The following is a 13,611-nucleotide window of genomic DNA, read 5'->3' as shown; positions in this document are numbered from 1 at the left end:
ATCACTGGATTGTCTCGTCAAGACACGATTATTTACAGACCGCCGCCATATAGCTAGAATATTGCCGAGTGCAGCTCGGTAAACTCACCACCCGATAGTCGCCTCTTACGACAAGCAACGTCGCCCATTATGACAAGCATGGGTTGCTGAAGGCCTATTCTACCCCGGAACCTTCACGGGTCTGAGAGAAGGTGAGGGAGAGGGAGAAGGGAAATGAGCGAATAACTGCGTTGTAACTGTGACAACTAATCCAAAAAGACCTTAACAGGTCAGCTGATCAACAAAGTGATCGAATGTATGGGAGTTACATGCAGGGGCTTGTTTAAGAGTTCCTAATTATACTCCAGTGCCCAAACATGTCGGTGTCGACTGCGTCAGTAGTACAATGTTTCTCTGGTCACATGTGTCCAAAATTGTCGGAACCAAAGATTCTTGCACTGACATATTCTGATATATGTATAAAATCACTAGAAACGCCTTGGGTTTTGGCATTTGACTTATATAGAATTTTAGAGCAATCTACTTCACTGTACACACGAGTTCTGGTGTCACTTAACTGGCGCTCTCTCCGGAGGTCTGGCATTAGGGGACAGATCCTACAATGCCTCTTGGTGCTTAAGCAAAGACAGCACCACTTTTCGACTCTTCTGTGTGGAGATACTGCTAGTTCTTAACCTTTCAACACACGCATTGTTGCTTTTATGTGGCATTAGGTGTTTCTGTCCTCAAGCAAAGACACAGTCCATGATCTATGTGATTTTATCTTTATGCGAATCCTGCTTGTATATTGCAGTCATAATGAACAGCACAAAGTCAAGAAACTGAAGTTTCTTGTAGAATATGGAAACTGAGTCAAACACGTTAAAAATATCCTATTGCCAAACTCTGTCGACTCATAAATCAACCATTTTGGACGTTTTGAATGCTGACGCAGGGTTTCCACAGACCACGGCTGAACAAAACAAGAATCATTAAAGTTAAGTGCGAGCGAGTTAAGTTTGATCCTTAAACTACTCCAGTCAAAAAGTTGATTTTCAGCAACAAGTTCAAGAAACCAATCATGTGCATGTAAAACCAACAAAGCCCTTTCCACATCCATTAGAATCTGCTCAAAACAGTCGATAGTATAATTCTGACAATGTCATGAGAGTGTATTTGTGAATCACCAACAAAACAGCGATATTACCATATGTTCTCTAGAAGGTGAGAACCGTGATCTACTTGTGCTACTCCCAAGTGACTCAAATGAGTCTCTTCATCGCCTTTACAAAAGGAATTACCAATTCAATTCAATTCAATTTGATATATTGCACTGCAGACGCTAACTCGTATACAGAATGGCTGAACACAAGTTACTGTATACTGGGTTTAAGGTACAAGAGGTATGGAAGATCAAAAGATCTCTTTGACTGAAGGTCTCTTTGAACCGTCTTGAATGGTTTGCCCAAATTCCATGCCTAACTTTCACTATCTTCACCGATTACATAAAGATTGAATATCGACTAATTCAACTGCCCGTTTGAAGAAATGAGCCACTTTTTATGTTACAGTCAATGTCTACAATTAGGAAATGTGTACAATGACTGAAATAACCAGTCAATTTGTACATTGCCAGATTCACTAAGTCATTGTGTACATTGTCGAAAATATTCAGGCACTGTGTACATTGCCTGATTAATTAACCCAGTTATTGTAAAGATTGACTGATTGTTTAACAGGGTTTATTGAGAGGACAAGAATAACCTGGGTTTTGTTCTGTGATCACTGAAGTCTGTAGTTCCAGTTACTGGCATCATCGTCGTCATTTTACGAGACGCAATGACCGACCATCAACCAAATCTGCCTGCCTGACTACCCGATCTCATGCATTACTTCTTGTGACAAGCATGAGTTGTTGAAGACAACATCTGACCCAGGTCTACATAGCTTCAACATGACAACACTACACATACACAGCAAACTGACCATGGGTCATCCAGGGTAAAGGCAAGTCACACATTTAACAACATTTTGGTAGGACACAGCTGGGAATGACAGCCAGTCTTTCACTCTTACGTTTCGTTTTCTCCACTGGAACATGTAGGTAGTCCCGTAAAAGGAGACGGAAAGGACATATCTGACTCACCTTTCATTTCCGATCCATAACTCCAAATACTGTTAATTTATTTTTGTGAATCTAATGTACTGAAAGGAAGTAGTTTAGTGCAAGTAAAGAAACTTTGAATGATGTAAAATAAGCACAAACCAGACATACTACATTGACGATCGTTTGATTCTGACTAGTCCAAAAGAGGTTTCTGTTTTACTACTGAAATCTTCCCCAAATCCCATCAGAAAATCTATTCCCCTTAGCCTCAGGTAGACACTGGACTTCTAGTACCCATCAGCCTCTAGGTCCAGAAGACGTTGATTCAACTCGTGTCTAAATAATAGACTCCGTGGTGTCTTATCGACCAAACAGAGCACGTTTGTAATTGGATGCTTTTGACTCGTGACATATTCCACAAGAAGATAACAACATAAAATTAAAGCACCTATTTTGCATACAAACCCCAACGTTTATAAAGCTCTCAGGGGCATATTCGGTTATTTCCTTATAAACAACAAACTACAACAAAACACGACAAAACGAGGGGTTTTTAAAGGAAAGGTTTATTCATGACAAGATAGTCTTTATTAACTTATTGTGATCAAAATCCATTGCTTAAGCACCAACTTTAGCATTTGCAGGTTAGCAAATTTGTTAGCAAATGTTTGTAATGAAAGCTGCAGGTTGACACCGACATGGCTCTGACATTTAAACTTCTTTTGAATAGGCCGATATACTGCCTCAGAAGAGTCTCAGCCAGCAAATCTGGTCTTGTTTATTTTTTATAAAGAGTATAAGCTGATACAGATCATTGTACTTCCTGTCCCTTTTGACATGGCAAAGGGTGATGATGAGTCTCACCAACCTGACTGTGCCAGGATCACCTGAGTCCACTCTGCTGCATACTATATATGAAACATAATAATGAATATTTATTAGGTGCTTGTATCCACGCACATGGGCATGCTCAAAGCGCTAAGACATCATAACCCAGAATAACCCAAGCTGTCAGACAAGCGCCAAAAGGTTATCATTCATATACCTTATCCCACCGGGTAGCCATTCACTGCTGGGTGAACAGATGCAAGTTTGAGCAAACTCACTTGCCTAAGATGAGACAACATGTGTGCTTCACTGTAGGGCAGGACTAAGTCCTAGAAACTCAGGAATCAGTCATTAAGCACTCTAAGCACCCAGGCACTAAGCACAAGACCGAACGCCTTGACAGAATTCGTAACACCATTGCCCCGCAGACAAAACAAGGCAATAAATAATACAACAAGGCATTACGAAGAGGTTGAACTCCACAAAGTCAAAATTATCCCATCAAACATGATCATTGCTTAGTCGCTCTATCTAATAGAGGCAGTATAAGTATTAGGTAACATGAAACGCTCATCAGGGTTGGTATGAAAATAGTACCACAAAGTCAAATTTATAACAATATGCATGAATGTGTTCTAATGGGAAATAGCAGCAACAAACCTCTTTCCACACTAATAACAAATATCTGAAATATCGACCTTACAATTGTGACTATATCACGATGGCTTCTGAACTCGAATCTTTGCAATGCACGCAAGGTGAGTGAAAACGTATTTGTATTCACTAAAATCCGGAATGGAAACCGTGCAAATTCTATTTGCAAAGGTTGTACCTATGTCAGCTGCCACGCTTCCACATTGCACTACTTGATTTAGAAGTTCTAAAAGGACTTCTGATATCAGTGGTAATCCTATCCTATAATGGCACAGAACAATTGGTAAGGGGTAAAGATAAAAGTGGCGTGGGCTAGTCAGCACACTTGCCTCGGGTAGATGCGAACAAGTAGAAGAGTATGAAATGCAGTTCAGAATTTGCAGAAAGTACTCTTTGAGTGCAGGAACGCTCTGTTGAGGTCTGGTGATGAATGCACTCAGACCCACCCATCCACCTGTATCTCCACATTTATACTATGACAGCTAAACGGAGCTACCGTAAAACCACAATTTCCCTTAAGAGAGTATTAGCTGTCTAAACAGAGTGAACCCGAAGGGAATATATTGCCAGTAGGAACTTCAAATTACTTTGCAATGATGAAGAGTTCAAACAAGTAAATGCAGAATTTTTGGTAATTGTAACAACCTGTTTCTCAACCGTGTTTCAAATTTAAAAGAAGCTTAGTTTCAAAAGTTCATCTCCAAAGCATTATGTACTTCACTAAAACACTACTTAGCACAATCAAATATACAATGTTGGTAATCTGCAATTTCTCCGGAAATTCAGTCACAGATCATTAATTGATAAAGCTGCTTCAATTCATGTTTTTCCAGTTAGACAGCAGAGACACCTTCTGAGCATGATATTCTTCCTCCTGAAACGTCTGGAACAAATTCTGAGTGGGCTTCAGAGAAACCAGCTCACTGGAATTCCATGAGATCATGGACAAGACAAGCACTACATCCGTTTCCAGCAAACTGCTGATGAATCGAATTATTGAGTGCTCGTCGGGACGAGATCCTTTGGCAGCTTTAAAGTGGGCAGCTATCCTGCCATTCTTTAGAGATATCCTGCCCACAGTAGACGTTTGAGAATGGTGAATACAGTGAAGAGGAAAAGCAGTAAAATACTAAAAACAGAATGATTACACTCTACCCACCCCCACACTATATCCGCTCTTGCATGTGATCAGAGGGCCATATACAATGACATTCCTGTTCATATTCCCATGGCTTAATAGGATGATCCCTATAATACATAAAAAAGACAGATTTTCATCACTGTTTCAATGACAGAGGCGTACAGACTGAATACCCAGAGATAACCACGAAATATGTTTGAGATTCTCCACTTTCCAGAGTAAGTTCAATGCAAGCAGCATCAGCTCTGCTGTCACACAGTCATTTTTTTCTCTGGATTTTCATCACCAGAGGGTAGATCATGCATCAGTAGAGCCACTTCCGTTTTCGCTGCTTCAGTGACGTCGCCTCCATCGGGTTTTCCTGTGTAAAGATGTCGCTGATTTTCACATTCCTCTTCCTCCTGAAACACCTGGTGCAAATGCTGGGTGAGATCCGCTGCAACCAATTCGCTGGAATTCCGAGAGATCATGGACAAGACGAGTACTCCATCAGTTCCCAGAAAACCGCTGATGAATCGAGCGATGGGGTGTTTCCCAGAGCGAGATCCTTTGGCGGCATTGACATGGGCAGCTATCCTACTATCTCTTAGGAATGGGAGGAACAGAAATCCTGCCCACAGGACAAGATTAAGGAAGGTGATGACAGCTAGGAGGAAGACCCAGTACCACAGGAATATGAACATCTTCTCATAGATTTCAGTGATCGGCAGAGTGCACTGTACTGCATGTCTATGAACCGACTGCATCCTATGAGTTCGAAAATAGCAAAATACATCTTTGACTAGCAATGGCTTTATGATGGAGTTCATATCAATACCAGCAGAGGATCCGATCCTGATTGCCAGGTTTTGTCTGAAGTATATTGTCAGGAACATAATCTGTGCTATCAGATTGACACACGAGAGGAGCTTCACAAACAGGTACAGAAGAGCCAGGGTGAACCGATTTCTTTTCAACAGACTTGCAATTACCCGTGCTGCATGACTGAACATGGCCTGGTAGTTCCCAGGACTGGTCAACTGCACACTTTTCAGTGATTCCACTGTTTCCTCCATATTGAAAAAAAACAAGTCCTTACAACTGTTCCAGATGATGTTTGGTACTTTGAAAGCCAGGGCTTGGAAGAAGAGTATAAGTGGTATCCACAGGTGGTACGAGGGGACAGAGGCAGGTGGATCATCACTGTCATAATCAAGCTTTGGTTTGTCGTGATACATTTCCTTAAGAAAACACAATTCCTGTGTGTAGGAGTGCATGTTCTGTGTGAATTCTGCAGGGTTCCAACAACTTATGGGTGTGGTTGTGTAGCGTACAACGAATGATCCCACAGAGAACACGATTAGTAGAAGGACTGTCCAGAAGCTGTTCATGGAGTCGACAAAATCCTGATCCAATCCACGTCCAAACCATGCTCTTAAACCCGCCATTGTCTAAAACAAAAGAAAAGATTGTTCATTCGACTTGGAAAGATCCACAGTCTCAGCGACTTTACCATTTATCATACGGGTAAATCATTTTAGTGTGACACGACATGTGTTTGTATGGATGGTTAATTCGTCAAGAGGTGCACGGCGTAAAAATACAGCGTGGTGAATATATGATGCTACACCTATAAATAAATGTTTTTACACAGGTTTTCCAGAATAAAATAGCTACATGTTTTAAATATTTAAAACTTTGTCAAATGTCTAAATATAATTGCTGGGGTTAAATATAGATATATTTAAATCATGGTGGGAGAATGGGGGTTCATAACATCAAGTTATCAATATTCCCCGCAACGACAAAATACACTTCATCAATAATATGTCTACGAGTTATGATTATGTCGAATATTTGGCGTGTATGTATTAAACTGAAAGGAGACTATTGAAAGGTTACGTTCTTCCACATAAAGAAGCAATGCCACAAAGTTAAGTTAAAGCCAACCGTGTTGCCATGGAAACACATAAAATATTTTAATCAGAATTCCAAAAAGCACCAGGTCAACACTAGATATGTTTATGTACGAAATTTGGTAAGGATACAGTGAACGGTTTAAAGGTTCTGCTCCAGAAAAAAGCACATCACCATCAATCTGAGTCAAAATCTGGACAGGCAAATGTGCACGGACGCAGGGACGAAGGGACGCACGAACGCATGGACGGACGCTAAATGCAAAACGCGTTGCAGGGGATATTAAGTTTGACTGAGACTGAAATTTGTGGTAGTGCTTTTTTCGGAAGCAGAACTCTAAAACCGTTCTCTGTTTCTTCACCAAACATAACACACAGATAGGTCTGGTGGTGTACTTGTGCCTTTTGATACTTTTGGAATTCTGAATTAAATATTTTTGAACGGTTTGAAAGATATGCTCCTAAGAAGGCAAATGTGCAAGGACGGATGGACACACGGAGGGGTTGACAGACGGACGGACGGACGGAGTCCATTCTAACACTCCCCGCAAATCGCGTTGCGGGGGATAAAAATAGCACAAGAAATCGAAACAGTGAAACGTTACACGAACTGATGAATATTTAAATATTCATCAGTTCGTGTAACGTTTCACTTCGCAGTGTATATACGTGGAAGTATGCATTGCTACACGGAACGGGGGAGTAGCCCAGTGGTTCGTCTCGAATCGCCGAAGTCCCGGGTTCGATTCCCAACATGGCTACAATGTGTGAAGCCCATTTTTGGCGTCCCCGCCGTGATATTGCTGGAATGTTGCTAAAAGCGGCGTGAAACCCAACTCAGTCACTCACTCACTGTTAAACGTAAATAAAATAATAAAACAATACAACATCAACACTTACTATGCTGAAGTGGCTATGTCCTTTTTGTGCAGTGACGGTGAATCTGATCCGTTTGACGTCACGTCACGGAATGCGCTAGGTGTCTACACGTACTCACCACTACTGACGATAGTAGAGTCTGACACTGTTCTGTTCAAGCGTGCTAATGGCTGCAGAACTTGGTGGTTGGCTCTCACCATGCATACATACATGTCTACTTATCTAATCAACTAGTTTGCAGAGGGTAATTATTGCAAATTGATACTTCCGGCATTTTCGTATAAGAATGCGTTTACTAGCTGCAGTGGTTTCCAAGGGTCATTCGGTGCCCTCGTAGGTGGGCAGGTTATGACAGAGGATACGCTCCTCTGCGGTCAAATGTCCAGGCGAGTTAGTATGTCCAAAATACCTACTAACTGACAAATGGACAGACGCTTATATGTAGTGTCCAGTAACAGCATTCCAGCAGAATTATTTCAAAGGATGGTACGTTCATTTGTTTACAGAAATGCAAAAGAGACAAATAAAGAGACCCAATTGAAGAATTGTGAGTGAAAGTAAGTGAGTAAAGTAAACATTCACGATATGATATTGTTCAATTACAGTCGAAAAGTCAAAGCACGTCTTTACATCATTGGTGGTTATATATATCTAAGGTATTTGTGCATATGTTATAGCCAGACTGTGAAATCAGTCATGTCATGAAACGACTAAGATGACACTTGCTGTGCCAAGAGCAGCCACCTCAAAAACCAATGTCCACTACTTATCGATGGAATGAAATTTCATGAAATGACTGAAATATATTTATTGTTGTTGTACAAAATGACCCGAAATGGTTGAAATCTTTAGCCATTTCATGAAATGACTGATTTCACAATCTGACTTTAACATATACACAAAGAACTTAGTTAAGTATCTCATGACATATAACACAACTGAATGATCTTAAGTTTGTGGAGCATATCTGGGACATGATTGGTCGTCTTGTGCGACAAAGGGATCCTCCTTTAGAATCTGAGTGGAAGCCGCTTTACACGAGGAATGACTTAGACTATCCCTTCAAAGGACCAGGCGGCTGACTGTGGGTATGAGGAGGAAAGTGCTGGCTGTCATACGCAAAACTGACATACTGGACCCTACCGGTGATCGAACAACTCGAGACTTTCCAACAATCTGGTCGAACACCCTAACCATTACACCAAGGAGGCAGTCACACTGAAATAAGCAATGACTGAATACGAAACAGGTCCCCTGCAGATAACCTGGCTCAGTTGGAATCTGCTTTACATGGAGCAGATTGCCCTTTCAAAGGATCAGGCGGCTGACAGTGGGTATGAGGAGGAAAGTGCTTTCTGTCACACACTCACATGGAGGTTACTTTCTGTAGAGACCTTGTGTGAGACACACAAAATAACATTTTGAATGTTCACAACCACCAATGAATTCAACATTTAACATCCCGGGTTCTTTTTCAAGAGCAGTTATCATCATAAAATCAACGTGGATTCTAATCATCGAGACCCGTGTAGGTTAGAATAAGTCTTCAGCAACCCATGCTTGCCATAAAAGCCGACGATGCTTGTCGTAAGAGGCGACTAACGGGGTCGGGTGGTCAGGTTCACTGACTTGGTTGACACATGCCATCGGTTCCCAATTGTGCAAATCGATGCTCATGTTGTTGATCACTGGATTGTCTGGTCCAGATTCGTTTACTTATAGACCTCCGCCATATAGCTGGAGTATTATTCACTCACTCACTGTAATCATCGATTTTTATGAGTCAAAGGATCATACGGGTCAGAAAAACTGTTTTTAAGCACAAATCTCGACCTTAAACGAACGTCTGGCGACCCTTCGATAACCAGCAATAGTTTCCGTTTCCATGAATCTGACTCGGAAACAGGAAAAGGCCCACTCACCACTACTTGCCCCTTTCCGTAATCGGTATTCGGCTAGTCCCGGAATAATGAGTTGGTCAGGAATGAAAACGACTCTCATTGGTCAATACGGAAAATATTTCCCACCTTTTAATCGTACGCGATTTTCATAGCCTTTCATATGTTGAAGAAACATTTGACGTGTGACGCCGTAGCACGCTGACTGGTTTCATGACGACGCTTAGCGAACACATATCTTTCAGATACGTATAACAATGTTTATCTCTAAAGGACGAGTTCGGTTGCAGGTAAACTTTTTCACTGACATAGACAATAATTGAAACGAAAATGCTACGGGGTATTTTAAAAATCTTATTAATTTTAAAACCTTTTCAGCTTAGATACTCATCTCCGAGTTGCAGTCATCAACAGTAGGACTTGGCAGGAGGAGGGGAGTTTGAACGTCTTTGAGAGCTGTTCCTTCCTAAATGCCACGAGAACTCATAAATGTTCCAACATCAATAAGATAAAAATGCTTATGAGACATGAAGTCCATTTTAGGACATCCATGTCATACTAATGAAATCAAGTTACTGACATGTCCCATACATGAAGAATCTCTCGTTTGCAGCGCTCTGCCTCAACTGTCAGACAATATGCATACACGTTTATATTGAACCATGTTTGGGTTCCCATGAGGCTGCTTACTTCGCAAAAAGTCACTGGGGTGGGTGGGTGGTTGAGTTTGGTTTTACAAAATTGTGCGACCGCCAAATATCACTTTTCTTCACTGAACCAAATGTGTATGGATGATTAGCTGTCACAACTGTTGACAGTTGTAGTAGTTGGCTGGTTTGAGCATGGTTATATCGGAAATTTGTTATTCCTGTAAGGGTTATCAGTTCCTTTCTGTCAACAATGAGACCAATCAAAAAGGTATGAAACATTGTTTGTCACCAGAAGTATCAAGCAACGTAAAGTCTCGCTAAGTGCCGTTATCTAGTTGCAGACCCTACTGACGTGTGTTCAGATCACACTGCAGAAGATATGTGATTTAATGTCACACCGCGTTTAATATATGGCATCTGTCCAATCCGACAAATTGTCAACATCGGCATAAAATATCAGTTCCGCCTGTGGCTTGTGCATGTATCATCAACTCTACAACCCGGCATGTTGGCTAAACTGGACTATTTTTCTTCAGTCCCGGCGAGCACCGCTTTAGACAGCTTTTACTGTAGACGTGCATGAGTGTGATTCTGTATGGTTATCCGAGACGGATAAATGTCACTTTGCGTGAGTGAGTTTAGTTGTAAACCATACCTAGCTATATGGCGGCACGCTGTAAATAATCATGTCTGGACCAGACAACCCAGTGATCAACAGCATGAACATCGATCTACACAACTGGGATACGATGATATGGGTCAGTCAAGTCAATAAGCCTGACCACCGGATCCCGTTAGTCGCATCTAACGGGCACTGATTACTTATCGATGATGAGTTCTAACGCCTATCTTTACGGACAAACAGTCGACAAAATGCCAAGTATGTATCACAGGAAGTACACGAACCACACGTCTTTGGATCTCAGCATACTGTCAGATTAAAAGAACCAACGCTGACACTCTCTATGTTATCATTACCTGAGCAAAGCCATTTGACAAAAAGAAATCATACTAATATATCCATTAACGGGATTGCTCATGAAGATGAAGTGGTAATGCAGAGATATCGTATAGGACCCAGGTACTAAACGCATTTGTGTTTTATTGAAAGAAGGGCCAATTAGGCGCATCCTCACCACAGACCAGTGGGTATGTATGCACGTATGTATGTGTGTGTGTGTGTGTGTGTGTGTGTGTGTGTGAGAGAGAGAGAGAGAGAGAGAGAGAGGGTTGGGGGTTGGGATCCTGCCTACCGTAAAATGTAATATTTGAATGAAATATTAGTCATGTTCTGTAGCAGTGATACATTAAAAAAACAGAATGCGAATAGCTGAAATATTGCCGGCGAAAAGCATTATCCATTCATTCACAACTCTAAACGTCACGAGCGTACACTGTGCGAGGAAGGTCATACGAGGCTGAGCGTTATCACTTGATTACCTTGGTTTATACATGTTTCATGAACCTGTCCATCGGCGCAGTTTAACTTCGTCAGGAGTTCGCGGGAACATGAAAATGTGAAATCTCCAAACTTTCTAGGTTTTGTAGCACAACGAAATATAATGATTTTAATAGGGCAGTATGAAACCGCCATCGCTTAGAATACATATAACTAAATATAGATTACAGTTACCGTTTATGCTGTGGTGTTTAGTCTCGACTTGGTTCTTGAAGCTCTTCGGAGAATTTCCAACTTCGGCAAATAAGTCGTATTTGTATGCTGGCCGATCCACGTGCAACTAAAATGGCCGTCAAAACTCCAGGAAAACAAACTCTTATATATAGATATAATGGGCACACATCGAATAGGACATGGATCTACAGTCGCTCAGAGCGAGAGCTTCACGTAATATGTTGAGCAAAATCAGTGAGTCAGTTTAGGGATACTGCGCAGTAACGCCCCTCTCCTCCCGTGTCGTGTTCGAACAAAGCCATTGACGCTCCATTGCCCACTTAAACATCCCACAGTCAGATTACGAAATCAGTCATTTCGTAATATGACTAAAAATTTCAGTCATTTCGTAAAATGACTAAGATGGTCAGCCATTTCGCGCCATTTTGTGCAATAATTAAGTGCAGTTTATTATAAGAGAGAGCACATATGTCGTTCATTGCATGGACCTAGCTTCGTTGTGGTCCCTGCATTTGGGCGTTACGGTTGAATGAGAACAGAAGCCCAGTGCTGCCACTCTTGACGCGTGAAATATTTTCTCAAGTCTCGTTGCTTCGATAATTTCGATTGTTTCGAGCATTGTCTCGTAATTTCAATAATTTTCTCGTTAATAAGAGGATCTTCCTGTTCATTCGATTATTTTCGCGATACTTCGTTTCTGTCAGAAGCGTGAACTAATGAGAAAATATTTCCGAATGCATTCCAGCTATTCATGTCAATTTGTGTAAAATGTCCGAATGTTTTGAACATGTTGAAAACTTTCAAGCAAGGAGACTATATTCAGACCAAAAAATTCGGTCACCTCATGAGGTGACTAAGATGGTCAGCCGTTTCGCGTCATTTTGTTGCAGATAATACCTGTTTCAAGGTTCGAAGTGTAAACAAATCGAACGGTATTTGAAATGCAATTTCACTGTTTTTCCTGCATTCTAAATGTATTTGAATGAGAATATGAAAGGCATTCCTACTCTACACGTTAATAACTCGTTTGAATGAGTTCATTATGCCTGACCAGAGAGCATATATATGTGCCAGACGGGTAAATGCCGTTTATCTTACCTTACACGTAAATGTCGTTTTCTGATTGGCTAATTATAAGCGTTTTTCTATTATTTTCAATGTACTCCACTTACAAGCGAGGTACATTGCATTGTGCCAATGCCAACGCATTTGGTACTTCATGGTAGAACTCGAATAACATTGAATCACGTATGAACGGAAATTACCCATGTTTTGCGAATGCAAATTGATGGAAGGAAGATATTAATTTCTTTTTCTTGTGTTGTCTGCAAAATCCAGCGATGGCTACTAAAAGAGTTTCGTAGCATTCCATTAATTATTTTTTTTAACAAAACGTTCAAATGTAGTCCCTGTGAATCGTAAGGGAAACAGTTCAAATTTAACATTGAGTTGTTCAGTAAGATAAATATGTTGTTCATTGGTCCTCATTGCCCATGGGTTCAGGTACCCTCGATGTTTTTTTATGTTCCCCTGGTTCAACCCATACTCCTCTCGTGTCAGTGAACAACCTATAAACCCGAGGGAAAGTGGGCTGTCGTCATAGGATATGTGGGACTTAGGAATTAAGATAACCGTTCGAACAAAACTTCAGGGTGCCGAAATAGTCTGCAGTCGGTTTGATTTCATTTGAAAATTTTGTACCAAGGGGAAATGCTGGTATAGGACAGCCAGGTATCAATGAGCGGGTGCGGTGAAATTTCAATTTCACGCTCGCAACTCGCACACCCATCTCTTCTAACAAGCCAGTGATTTTCCAGTGTCTTATCGCATGTCTGGAAAGGAAGCACTTGTGACGGACGGAGGCAACGTTGTTCTACATAGCACAGGCGCTCGTGTCATCGCGAGGATTACAGATTGTTGTTTTTTTTAAATATGAAAATTTTGAGA

General features: G+C 41.1%; 1 protein-coding gene across 2 annotated transcripts; it reads right to left on the bottom strand.

Annotated features, from left to right (window-relative positions):
• Positions 1-2,636: 2,636 nt before the first annotated feature.
• LOC137262200 (innexin unc-9-like) lies at positions 2,637-11,791 on the bottom strand. Of its 2 annotated transcripts, none has more exons than XM_067799995.1 (2): positions 11,665-11,791; positions 2,637-6,139 (listed from the first exon to the last, which is right to left on the bottom strand). In XM_067799995.1, the coding sequence occupies exon 2, from the start codon at positions 6,134-6,136 to the stop codon at positions 4,961-4,963; it is 1,176 nt and encodes a 391-aa protein (XP_067656096.1). In that variant the 5' UTR covers positions 6,137-6,139; positions 11,665-11,791; the 3' UTR covers positions 2,637-4,960. The 2 variants fall into 2 exon arrangements, with proteins under 2 accessions (XP_067656096.1, XP_067656097.1); XM_067799996.1 differs by lacking the exon at positions 11,665-11,791 and adding an exon at positions 7,505-7,616.
• Positions 11,792-13,611: the final 1,820 nt, after the last annotated feature.

The sequence above is a fragment of the Haliotis asinina genome, chromosome 14 (assembly GCF_037392515.1).
Source record: "Haliotis asinina isolate JCU_RB_2024 chromosome 14, JCU_Hal_asi_v2, whole genome shotgun sequence".
In the NCBI taxonomy this organism is placed as follows: domain Eukaryota; kingdom Metazoa; phylum Mollusca; class Gastropoda; order Lepetellida; family Haliotidae; genus Haliotis; species Haliotis asinina.
The sequence above is the reverse complement of the archived record's forward strand: the minus strand, read 5'-3'. Positions and strand labels throughout refer to the sequence as shown.